The sequence below is a fragment of the Euleptes europaea genome, chromosome 18 (genome assembly GCF_029931775.1).
Source record: "Euleptes europaea isolate rEulEur1 chromosome 18, rEulEur1.hap1, whole genome shotgun sequence".
NCBI lineage: Eukaryota > Metazoa > Chordata > Lepidosauria > Squamata > Sphaerodactylidae > Euleptes > Euleptes europaea.
Window position 1 is genome coordinate 15,709,741 of NC_079329.1, and position 13,290 is coordinate 15,723,030.

The window sequence follows — 13,290 nt, forward strand, 5'->3', positions numbered from 1 at the left end:
AGCATCTATTTGTTATGTTCTACATTCCACAGGTGGATGGGTGATGCCCAAATGTGGCTGTGTGTTCATGAGAACTTCCCTCTAAGCAAAGACCTGTATAGACATTCTACATTTTGCCAAGATGGATATTCCATTTAGCTTTTAGGGCTGATAGAGCGATCCTCCATGAATATGTCTAACACCTTTTAAAACAAACTGAACTAGTTAGATCCAGCCAACTTTTCCAATGTAGAAAAGAGTGGAGGGGTCCCCTTTGATCATCCCGAAAAGGCTATGCTGGGGATTATGGGACCTGCATGGATGAAACTAATGTGGGACAAGGGCTGTAGTAAGGAGCGGAACTGGGTGAGAATTAATGAATAAACTGGCTGGATCTGACCCCATGTCTGTGAATTCCTCATTTTAATTTTGAGTTGTGCAAAGAAGGCATGAAGATGTCATGGGTAGGAGGGAATTAGGGTTGGAACTGGATGAGTGGGACCTGTTGGAGGAAAGGCAACTCAGCGTGCCTGGACACTGGCAGGCAATAAATTTCTCCTTGCATTAGAACCAGATTGTGTGTGTTATCTTCTTACAGAACAGGACGCTTTTTCTTGTCTCAGCTGGGAGTTTCCCTGACTCCTCCCTTGCTTCTTGTCCCTTTGTGTGTTCTTCCCTTTTTCTCATGGTCATGAGAGAGGTCTCTGGGGTCTCTTCTGTGAGAGGCCCTGCTGGTGGGTCTAAACATACCTGACCAGATCAGACTTGCATTCATCCAAAACTAGATGAGCTAGATGGGTTTTTTTTATGGAAAAGCATGCTTTAGATTAGGCTTTTATGTACTCCTTTATGTGAACCTACCTCAATAAAAGTAAGTTTTACCATTTTCTAATATACATTGCCTCATGTGTCCTTGCTGTGTTCATGCATTTTCCTAACTGTGCAACTTTGTGGGAGTAATTAATAATATCCCCCAATAGGAATATGGTAACAGAAAAATAATGTGTAGGGTGTGCAGTTAGTAAGGCCGAATAGGAAAAAAGCCAAACAATAACTTACCAGTATTTTTCAGCTTTTATTTCGGCCAAAAAACCAAGAAACAAACAAAAAAACTGTAGCCAGTAATCCCGGCTTTTTTGGGGGATCAGCAGCTACAGCTGTAGAAAAGGAAGGAAAACTCTTTTAAAAGAGGGTGGAATGGTTTGCACATTCATACCAAGTACTTTAAAATTTAAATGCTAGTCCCTCCCTTCTCCATAATAGTCTATTGGGAATCTTTCTGGGCCTCAGGAGGCTGTTTTTTTTTAAGACAGAAGCTTCAGATTTTTAGCATAGCATAGGTGGCTTTCCTTAGAAGAACCCCCAAGTTTGGTGAAGATTGGGGCGGGGGGTCCAATTTTATGGGGCCCCAATGGAGAAAAAAGGGTGCTCAATCCATAAAATTGGACCCCCTGTCCCAATCATTACCTAACTCCTTACTACTGTCCTTTTCCTATATTGCCTGGTGTGAGTCAATAACCATGAGACCAGGATGCTAGCAGATTCCAGTTGCCTATAAACTATCACATAATACTTCATCACATACATTGTTCTACTTGCTAATAATTTCCCATCACTGCAGTCTTCAGATACAACTCCAGAAAGGTATGTTGGGTGTCCACTTTCTATTAAAGGCTACTTTTCTGTATTGAACTGCAGCAACACAAAGGTCATGTATCCCAATGAAAGGTGTATATAGCCCCAAAGAACTTGTACCTTCTTTATATCACCCACGTCTACAGTTTCCAGTGAGCAAGAGAAACCATAACCACCAACTTTACAGGAGATATTGTTTGCTTACAAAACTAGCTGGCACTCTGCAATGGGTAAATCACTCTTTAAACTCTTGAGAGGATGAAGGCCAGTGGTACCATAAAGATGAATAACATTTATTTCAAGATAACTTTTTGTGAGTCACACCTCACTTCCTCAGAAATGGGGAGGGCAATCAAACTGGGATTTCAATTGAAAGGGAAGATTACAAGGTGGGCGAGGAGATGAGATGAGAGGTGAGTGTGAATTTCATTCTCTTTCCAGTGTAAATTCTTTGTGTAAATGATTAGAACGGGATGAGCAGTTACAAGGAGATAAGTAATGTGATGAAGTCAACTCAGAATGATGTGTCAGTCAATTTAGGATACATCACTGTTGATGGTAAGTTTGGCACACTAGAGAGTCTGAACTATGTTCCTGGGCAGACTAGCCCACACTATAAAAAAAACAGAAAGGAGGAGTGGACGGGAGATATAAAGATGGTGGAGAAAGTAAATAGGGGCTATACGGCGAACAAAAGAATGAAACATTTTGTTCTGAATCCTCCTTTGTGTTGTTCACTGGCATACATTAAGATACAAAACCTGCTAATTTTTTAAAATGCAGAAACATTTGTCCTTATCCTACACTTCAACAGGCAAGTCAAAGGATGAAAATATTTCTTTTCACTCTGGCTTCAGAAGGCCATAGTCTTGTATTTGTGATGGTCTTTTCTTCTTGTCTGAAGTATTGCCTGGAGTAGAAAACTTCAGTTCTGTTGTGATAACATGTTTTTCTTGAGTTCAGAGGGGCATCTCCAATGTTGCATTTGTTATTACTTTCCTTTCAATTATCAGAATTATCTATTTTCAATTATCTACTTTCAATTATCTATTATCTAAGTTTGGTAACCTTTTCACTACAAGGTTTTTCTTGAGTTTAGAGGAAATCTCCAATTTTACATTTGTTATTACCTTCCTTTCAATTATCAGAAGGACCATAATCAGCTTGCCAAAATCCCCACGGACTTCCAGACTCCACATGTAAAATTAATAATACAGTCTGTGAAAAATGGCATAAATCTGCCCCATAGCTTTCTGAACTGGGACCAGGGACTAGAAAGACACATCTGTATGTTTTCTGTTAGTTCGTGTTTTAGACTTATGGGCTCCAGGTCCATCAGCAGAGTGAATGTTCAGTCAGTTGAGGCTGCTGTAATCACAGTGGAATCTCTTTCTAGAGAGAATATTTGAATTTAGGATGGTGGTATTTGTGCTGCTGAAGCTTTTGCTCCTTTCTCACAAGGTATGCAAGGCTCATGTTGTTCAGTGCAGGATCAGAGATCCACACCCTCCACTTCAACAGTATTGTCAGTCAGGAGACCTCTTTGTTGGTGGTGTTGCTTCTCTGAGCTTCAACATCAATCCCATAGACTTCACAGAATACTCCCAGCTGGCAGTGTTTGAAGACCTTCTGTGAGCAGTAATTTTTTTCCAGTCATCTTCCCTTTACCCCCAGCAAGCTGAGTACTCATTTTACCGACCTCAGAAGGATGGAAGGCTGAGTCAACCTTGAGCCAGCTGCCTGAAACCAACTTCTGTCGGGATCGAACTCAGGTCATGAGCAGAGCTGTGGACTGCAATACTGCAGCTTACCACTCTGCACCACGGGGCTCCTAGCTAAGGACTAGTGCATATATTTTACATAATGTGACTGTGTTTGTTGACCTAGTATTTTTATCATTATTAGCCAAATTCCAGAAAATGATAACAGATCAAACTAATTATTGTATATTGAGTCAGAATATTAGGTTTTTCTACCCACTTTATATTAGAACTAAGATTAGATTAGGCTATAACATCAGTTAAACCGAGAATTAAAAACATTGGACGACAATTAGACTTGACTAGAACACCATCTTTTATTGCCTCAGCCACAACTAGATACCTGTTGGCACCAGCCACATATTTGCTTTCCCTTGAAGCAAATAGACACAGAAGAGCATTCACACTTGCCAGATGCTCAGCATTGCCCTCAGCCTTACTAGAGGGTCGTTATAAAAAAAATCCCGAGGGCTCGAAGATTTTGTCTGTGTGGCAGTGGGCAAGTTGATACCATGGAACACATTTTACTATTCTAAGGAACCATAACTAGCAATTCAAGGTATAACCCCCCGAACACCAAACAATGATCCTTGCCCAGTCCAATCCCAGCAAACCAGGCCAGGGTCCATGGTACTGAAAACTGTTTGAATGTACCCATAAAGTACCATGCCACATCTAACATGGTGGTAACCAATACCATTTCATTAAGTAGAAGCCTGCATAGAAACTAGACTGAAATGGTAGTCAATAAATGTAGTTGGTATATGCTGGCATTCTATAATCAAAATGAGTGGTATATCAACATTGTGTCACCCCATCTTAGAATAGAAATGACCTCATAAATGTTGGCATATAGATAATTTAATCTACAATTAAAGAAAGGATCATCTGTCCATCCATCTGTGGGGGGCATAACTTCTCAGAAATTCAACTAGGCACCTCAAAACTGGAATCTGGCTTCAGGATGATTGTGAGAGTAGCAACATCAAACATGAAAGGAATCAGAACATCCTGGGGCAGGTTATCTCCAGAACACCCCCCGTGCTATTTGCAAAGGAAGTTAGGCTGTCATCAGAAAATAAATCTAGAAGATTCAAAATTGGCCAGAATGATTGAGGGTGTTGCAGTGTCAACAATGAAGCGAATTGGATTGTGCTGGTCCAGATTATCACCACAGCAAAAAAAAAACCCTTGCTGTTTGTAATGGAACCTAATGTTTTCTGTTGGGAAAGCATAACTCATCAGAAAATATATCTCGGAGCCTTAATGTCGGCCATCAGCTTCAGGCTTAGGCTGGGATATGCAGTCCCCAAAATGAAGAGGATTGGATACTTCCTGATACAGTTTAGCTCTCAACTATCCCTCTTCTTTTTACCATGGGAGTAGTGAGGACAGGCACCACAGACAGGGATGGTGGAAAATATCCCCTCTGTGACACAAAAGGGAATTTAACAACTTCCCTGACCTATCAGATCCTGTGTAGTGTAGTTGTTAGAGTGACTGACTAGGATCTAAGCGACCAAAGTTCAAATCCCCAGTCTGCCACAGAAGCTGGCTGGCTGGCTTTCAACTAGACACACTTTCTCAGCCTAAAGTTCCTCACAGGGTTATTGTAGTGAGGTGACAATGGAGGACAGGAGGAGGATGTGAGCTGCTTTCGGTACCTATTGGAGAGAAAGGTGGGGTATGACATACATCTAACCTTGGCTACAGTTCACTGAGAAGGATGATAATTGTAGTTGTTGCTTCATCTTTTACTGCTGCACCTCTTTCAGCAGGAGGCAGAACTGTTTATTCAGTATTCAAACTATTGTTCATTATAATGAGCGCAGCGATTTACGAGGTTGGCAAGCAAGTATTCCTCTAGTAAATAATAAAAACGAAGGAAATGCAGAATATGGTGTAATGATTTTCAAAAGTTTTTAGTGTCCTTCTGATACAGCATGCAACTCTCATTCCAGAGTTGTTCCTAAGAATTACCAACACATCCTGGCCTTGGCCTTTGCAGTAAAGGAGATCAATGAAAACCCTCAGATATTACCCAATTCCTCCTTGGGCTTCCACATCTTTGACAGCTATTTCAATGCAAGATGGACCTACGATGTCACAATGCGACTTACCTCTTCTCAAGACCAGTTTGTCTCCAACTACAAATGTGACACCCACAATAATCTGGTAGCAGTCATTGGAGGGCTGGACAGCGACATCTCACTTCATGTTGCAACTATACTGGGCATCTACAAAGTTCCACAGGTAAGATGTGTGGGTCTGCAGTATGGGAATTTACTATCTCATTGACAAATTATTTTTTTCTTCCAGAACTGATTGCGGAGTTCAAAAAAATAAATAATCAGACAGGCCTTACTTTTTGGATGCCCCCATCCTTATAGTTCATATGTAACTGAGAAGAAAACATGGGAGGGTATCTAGATGAAATTAATGTGGATAGCCAAGGTAAAGCAAGAACAGCTGTGTAGTAGGGGAACATTATACATGGTAAATGTTCCTCACAATATTGTATATGTGTTTCAGGAATCTCTTAACCTGGAGCTGGTCACCGTAGACTTTACTGAATTAAAAACAAAGACCTATCAATCTCAGTAATTTATCTAGGCAATAATGAGGGCTTGAGGGAGAACTTCCCATTCTCCAAATAGCCTAAATCACTGGTTCAGGACATGCCTGTGTTCAAGGAGGCTTGGATGAAATATTGTGAATATGAATTAGGACTGGGGAAAATGGAAGAGTACCTTTTAATCTGATCTAGATGACATTGCTAACATTAAGAAATGTAATAGATTATATTAATAGCATATTGTGATTGAAATTTAATTGAGATATAAGAATAATTAAGATCAGACCATATTACGATGGGATAGAATACTTTATTAAGAGGCGGACGGAGGTGATGGGGAAGTCAGTAAATTTTCCTTTAATTTTTATTTTTATTTAGCACTTAAATAACTACAACAACATTACTTATGATTTAGTTGTTTATATTACTTTTATTGTTGTTTGTTAACATGGAAAATTTATATTATAAAAACCAATAAAATTTTCAAAAAAAAAAAAAAAAAAAAGGACATGCCTGTGTTCTCACCCTGGGGAGGTTGGACACATGTATCTATGAAGACCTGCAACAATAGGTTTTATGTAAAGATTACCTGAAAACATAAAGCTGGCTTGGACCCCAGCTGATGAGAAATGGGGGCACTCCACATTTAAATGTGTAGCACTACACAAAAATCTATGAGTGCACACATACACAAACAGTCTTGTCTCTGCCATCTTGTGTGGGGCTTAAAGGCAGAATCATGAAAGTTTTGAGGTATGTTGTGATGGAGGACCAGTCTCTACAGGTGTGAAATGTGCTCTACAATAGCTGATTCCACCACTTCCGGATCGGCTGTCCTTTCTGTACCAAGCCAAGGACCCCAAACTTAAAAATCACAACAACTTCTATTCTCTGAACTTTGAAGACATAGAAAAACCATGCCAGACTCTTAGAACATCCAGAACACCTTAACATGGCATTTTAAAAAGGCAGAAAGCAGGAGACCTGATTGAGTCCAACCCATTAGGTGGACGTAGGCGAGTCACCATTCTCTCAGTCTCACCTCCTTATGCATTGCACAGGATTGCTACCTGAAAGAGTTGTTATAATGAGTGCTTAGATATGTATGCAAAATGCTTTGAAAACTTGAGAGTAATAAAGACATCTTCTTGTTCCTCTGTCTTTCCACCTCATATCTATCTTTAGCTCACCTATGGCTCTGCTCCAGTAATGATGGACCACTCTCCAGGTTATTCCATTTACCAGATGGCTCCGAATGAAAGGCTTCAGTATGTTGGGATCACGGCTTTGTTGCTGCATTTCAAGTGGACTTGGGTCGGGATCCTTGTTATGGATGATGACAGTGGAGAAAGGGTGGTGCAAACGTTGTCTTCAATGTTTTCCCAGCATGGTATTTGTATTGCCCTGACAGAAAGAAGTCCCAGATCAGATTTTGTCAGTGGGGTTTCAGACATGATGGATCAGGGAGCAAAAACATTTGCCAAAATCTTGGAGAACAAAGCGAATATATTTGTAGTGTTTGGAAAATCTTACTCTGTGAATGATTTAAGATGGTTGCAACAGCTGTCAGAAGGACGCTGGGAAACCAAAGGTACAGTGTGGATATTGACAGCCCAGATGGAGCTCACTTCTTATGGTTATCAAAGGACTTGGGATACAGACATAATCCATGGTGTTCTGTCTTTCACAGTTCACTCCAATGATCTTCCGAAGTTTCAGAAATTTATCAAGAACCGAAGCCCTTTGAACACAAAAGAAGATGGCTTTATCCAGGACTTCTGGCATCATGCTTTCAACTGTGCATTCAAAGATGAAGTTCTGGATGAGATGAAAGGCGATATCTGCACAGGGGAAGAGAAGCTGGAAAGTCTACCTGGGGCTTTTTTTGAAATGAGCATGACAAGCCACAGCTACAGCATCTACAGTGCTGTCTATGCTGTGGCCCATGCTGTACATGCCATGCATTCATTGCAAAGCAAGCCCAGAACAATGATGAATAGAATAGGGCTGAATCTTCTTGGGCAGGACCAATGGCAGGTGAGGCTTAGGGTTGTAAGATCCCTCTTCGCCACTGGTGGGAGATTTTTGGGGTGGAGCCAGAGGAGGGAGTGGTTTGGGGAGGGGAGGGACTTCAATGCCATACAGTCCAATTGCCAAAGCTGCCATTTTCTCCAGGTGAACTGATCTCTATCGGCTGGAGATCAACTGTAATAGCAAGAGAGCTCCAGATACTACCTGGAGGTTGGCAACCCTAGTGAGGCTTGAGGAAGCCAAGATGAGAAAGCACTTCAGCAGCTTTCACAAGATGCTGTAATCTGTGTAGTATTCAGTCTCCTCACATTCTTCCTGTGCTCCCATCCTCATCCTTCCTTATCTTTCTTTGGTTCATGTTTCAATCAGCAATTTCAGTTTCTCCCTGTGCCCTCCAAACTTGATGCGTACATATTTTGTACTACTGCCCATTTAATTCATATGCAGTGGAATCATAAGAAGAGTTATATCCTTCTAAGTCATTTTCAATGGTGCTTAGGGCTGCACTGGAAATGTCCTCTCCTGTTTATTCTCCATGGAAATCCTTAGTAGAAGGCAAAAGATTTATACTGAAGAGAAACCAGAGTATACTCTCTTATGCTTATAGAGCCCAGCCTTATTCTTGTTGTCACAGCCATTAAAATTGCTCCGGTTCTGATATGAGGTAACAGCACCTTCTCCTTCTGGTCTTGTTGCTGTGCCCCACTCTGAATTCACCATGTATAAATTTATTCTTTCATTTTTTTGCAATAATTGTAATCTTGTGGGTTAGACCCTCTATTAGAGTTTGGGGGGGGGAAGGGAGAGAGTACTAGGAGAGTTCTGAAGGAAAAGGAGGGTTCTGAGGAGAAAAGGAAGAGGGAAGCCATCTGGGTCTGAGGGCAGAGAACAGAATAGCCTGAGAAGGAGCCTAAAGAGAGCTGCAGCAACCTGCACACACTCACAGAGAACCTGAAAAGAAACAGAAGCTCCACCACAGGGAGCCAGCAAAGCTGGCGGGGAGTGTGAGAGACTTTATAAGGCCTCAGAGAGACAGTAAAAGACTCTAATCACTTCTTTGGTTCCAATTTCAAGTTGTGTTGTCTAAGGTTAAGTTTTATATACTTGTGTCCTGCTTTGATTCCCCATCCTTGGTTTGGGGAGGATCATGGTTTAGAACAACAAGAAGAAGAGTTGGTTTTTATATCCCGCTTTTCTCTACCTTTAAGGAGTCTCAAAGCGGCTCACAATCTCCTTCCCCTCCCCACAACAGGTACCTTGTGAGGTAGGTGGCACTGAGAGAGTTCTGAGAGGACTGAGACTAGCCTAAGGTTACCCAGCAGGCTTCATGTGGAGGAATGAGAAATCAAACCCGGTTCTCCTGATTAGAGTCCGCATACCACTGGGTGGCAACAATACAGTTCAAAGTTTCAAGTCATGGTGAGATTGTCTCTCACACCAGCAGGTCTTTTGCAGGCTAACAGACAGGACAGCCCACACTAAGGTAGGAGCAATCAGCAGTTAACGAAAAAAACCAAGCTTAACCCAACTTTTGGGTCTCATGTCTTCTTTTCAGGAGTCAGCAGCCCAGGTTCCAACATACGATGCCCTAGTTGCTGCCTTTTCTAAACATTTCTCCTTTTCCTCCTAGCTCCATGACTTCCTCAGAGAGGTTGCATTTAACAACAGTGCCGGGAACAAAGTTTCATTGAACGAGAATGGGGAATTGGAAGCTGGATATGACATTATGAATTGGGTTATTTCCTCCAACCAATCCTTTCACAGGTTGAAAGTGGGGAGAGTGGATCCTTGGACTGCTCCAGCACGTGCATTCACCATCAAGGAGAAAGATATAACATGGCCGAGCTGGTTTAACCAGGTAGGGTCCAGTGAAACTTGAGAAGTCTTTTAGCTGTCGATGAGCACTGAGTCTCAGACCTGGGAGCAAAAAATTTCACTGGACACTAGTAAGCTTTCAGTGATTTTGGTATTGATGTGCTTCTTTCTCCAAGCCAATATAACATGATGGGGTAAAAATCCCATTAGTTTTTGGAAAGGGATGGGATCCAGGGAATCAGTGGAGTGCTATAGAAATCATTATATCAGTGCAAACAATAGCCCACAGGGGAGAATGTTGACCTCACCACAGTCAAACATGTGCTGAGGGTAAAAAAAATAAATACCCCAGATAACAAAAAAGACTACAGATAACTGTAGAGGTTTTCCTTCAAGTTAGTGCCAGTTTTCTAACATCTAGGCTTCAAAAGATAGCTTTTGTTGTTTCAACTATAAAATAAGAAGAATGCCTTTACAAAGTAACAGAACTGGTTGGTTACTCAGTGTTGAAGGGTCAACTCCAAAGAAACATTCTACCAGTATGTCACGTGCATCTGTGTATCTATGCTTGGGATATTGTGACACACACTGTCTTCTGCCACCAGAAACATAGAGTTTTTGGTGAGTGTGGTGATATTCTTATACCCCAAATTACATGTGAGCTTTGCTATGGATAGAAGAAGAAGTTTTGGGTTTTATATGTCAACTTTATCATTTAAGGAAGAATCAAACCGGTTTACAATCACTTTCCCTCCCAATCCCCACAACAGACATCCCGTGAGATAGGTGGGGCTGAGAAATCTCTAAGAAAGCTGTGACTTGCCCAAGGTCACCCAGCTGGCTTCATGTGTAGGAGTGGGGAAACCAACCTGGTTCACCAGATTAGCATTCGTCGCTCATGTGGAGGAGTGGGGAATCAAACCCGGTTCTCCACATGAGTCCACCTATCCAAACCCCTGCTCTTAACCACTACATTACGTTGGCTCTCTGGATAGTGAATATACCTGAAACACACTTCAAAATTTGTGTAAGGGTTTTCACATTCTCCTATAACTTCCTGGATTTCACATAATGAGTCTGAACACAGTTGTTCTCATCTGTCATTTTCTCCGTTAGGCCCAGCCAGTTTCTGTGTGCAGTGAGAGTTGCCATTATGGATACAGCAAGCAAGTGAAGGAGGGAGAGCAATTTTGCTGCTATGACTGCATCCCATGCCCGGAAGGAAAGATTTCAGACCAGAACGGTAAGCAATATGTGCAGAGTGATCAGTCCATTTGGCTGCAGCAGTAGGAACATGCTTTTAAAACCATTAGTATGTGATGATTGCCTGGGTTCACATTTTGAACACTGATAGAAAGGGTGGGGAGGTGTGGGCTGAGAGGAAGCAGCTGATCAGGGTATACCCTCATGTATATGTATATGAATGGATTCCCTGTCCTGAAGCAATAATGGTGGAAAGTTTTGATGAGCAGAAGAAGAGTTGGTTTTTATAGTCCGCTTTTCATGTCCGAAAAGGAGTCTAAAAGCGGCTTACAATCACCTGCCCTACCACCTGACTACAGGCACCTTGTGAGGTAGGTGAGGCTGAGAGAGCTCTGAGAGAAATGTGACTGCACCAATGTCGCCCAGAAGGCTACATATGGAGGAGTGGGGAATCTAATCTGGTTCTCCAGATTAGAGTCCACTGCTCATGTGGAGGAGCGGGGAATCAAACCCAGTTCTCTAGATTAGAGTCTGCTGCTCTTAACCACTACACCACACTGGCCATCTAGCTGTGCTGAAGGAGAGTTGCTCACTGCAATACCAAATCTTGGGTTTTGCCTTGAAATTGACATTTAACCACTGCTTTGAGGTTGGTTGCTAAGAGTCTTCAATGGAAACAGAGAAAGGGTGCTTGTTTCTTAATAACCATGCATTACAATATTCATTTAAGCAAAGTTCAGTGATAGCTGTAGACATCATTGTTTTTCCTATAGATCAACAAAGCTCTAATATTTTCAGACCTTATAGCTTTGGAGAATATAGTGTAGCATCCTGAACTTTAGTTCACCTTCCTGCCATGTTTCAGGAGATCAGCATTGAACAACTGCTCCAGTTTTAAGAGGAAAAATGTATGTTGGGGTCAGCTACAATGTGTTGGTATGTTTTCCATCAGGTTTTGAAATAATCCTTCAGTTTTCATTTTTCAGACTCGAATGACTGCTATAAATGCACAGATGAACAATTTCCAAGCAAAAACCAGGATTTTTGTATTTCCAAGCACATCACCTTCTTGTCTTATGAAGAACCTTTGGGACACACCCTAGCCTGTTTTGCTCTTTCTCTCTCTTTGATCACAGCTCTGGTGTTGGGAACATTTATCAAGCACCACAACACACCAATTGTCAAAGCCAACAACCGAAGCCTCTCCTACACTCTCCTTGTCTCTCTTCTGCTCTGCTTCCTTTGTGTACTGTTATTCATTGGCCAGCCTGAGATGGTGACCTGCCTCCTGCGCCAAACTGCCTTTGGCACTATCTTTTCAGTGGCTATTTCTTGCATCCTGGCTAAGACCATCACTGTGGTGTTGGCCTTCATGGCCACCAAACCAGGAAGCAGGATAAGGAAATGGGTGGGGAAAAGACTGGCCAACTCCATTGTTTTTTCCTGCTCTTTTGTTCAAGGAGGAATTTGTGCTCTCTGGCTGGCAACGTCTCCTCCATTCCCAGATGTTGACCTCTACTCAGTCACTGAAGAAGCGATACTGGAATGTAATGAAGGATCGTTGATTCTATTTTACTGTATGTTGGGCTATATGGGTTTCCTGGCCATTGTCAGCTTTATTGTGGCTTTTCTTGCCAGGAAGCTACCTGATTCTTTCAACGAAGCCAGGTTTATCACTTTCAGCATGTTAGTATTTTGCAGTGTTTGGTTATCCTTTGTTTCAACCTATTTGAGCACCAAAGGAAAATCCATGGTAGCTGTGGAGATCTTCTCTATCTTAAGTTCTGGAGCTGGTTTGCTTATTTTAATTTTTGCCCCTAAATGCTATATAATTTGGCTGAGGGCTGAGTTAAACAATAGGGAAGGATTAATACGGGCAAAAGATCAAAGCACATAAGTGTAATTTCCTCTCTCCAGTAATGCAGAGATACATTTGTTCACATTACAGTGTTTCTGAGGGTTTTCCTCTTAGGAGGGGAAAACCCTTCACAATAGTTGTGGTTTCCTTGCTATCGTATTAGAAGGATGGGCCACCTCCAATTTTCTTTGCTGGTGTTATCCATGCAGTCATTTGCATTGCTTGATTGTTAATGTTTGACCTATTTCCAGTTATTGAATGGTGGATCTAAACATATCTGAACAGATCAGACTTGCATTCACCCAATGCTAGACTAGCGAGATGGTTGTTTTAGGGAAAAGCATACTTGAGATTAGGCGTTTGTGTTCTCCTTTATGTGAACCTACTTCAATAAAAATAAGTTTTATCAGTTTCTAATATACATTGCCTCATGT

The 13,290-nt window shown here is 41.6% G+C and overlaps 1 protein-coding gene across 1 annotated transcript; it reads left to right on the forward strand.

Annotated features, from left to right (window-relative positions):
* Window positions 1-2,087: 2,087 nt before the first annotated feature.
* LOC130490470 (vomeronasal type-2 receptor 26-like) lies at window positions 2,088-12,895 on the forward strand. Its single transcript, XM_056864298.1, has 7 exons — window positions 2,088-2,172; window positions 3,011-3,245; window positions 5,336-5,627; window positions 7,135-7,986; window positions 9,611-9,838; window positions 10,912-11,038; window positions 11,985-12,895. Exons 1-7 carry the CDS (start codon window positions 2,088-2,090, stop codon window positions 12,893-12,895), a joined length of 2,730 nt encoding a protein of 909 aa, XP_056720276.1.
* The last annotated feature ends 395 nt before the right edge of the window (window positions 12,896-13,290 follow it).

Bases quoted from the DNA above. Each gene is read 5' to 3' on its own strand.
- LOC130490470 (XM_056864298.1), top strand. From the start codon at position 2,088: ATGAGCAGTTACAAGGAGATAAGTAATGTGATGAAGTCAACTCAGAAT. The intron at 5,628-7,134 runs GTAAGATGTGTG...ATCTATCTTTAG, and splicing joins GCATCTACAAAGTTCCACAG to CTCACCTATGGCTCTGCTCC. The intron at 11,039-11,984 runs GTAAGCAATATG...TTCATTTTTCAG, and splicing joins AAAGATTTCAGACCAGAACG to ACTCGAATGACTGCTATAAA.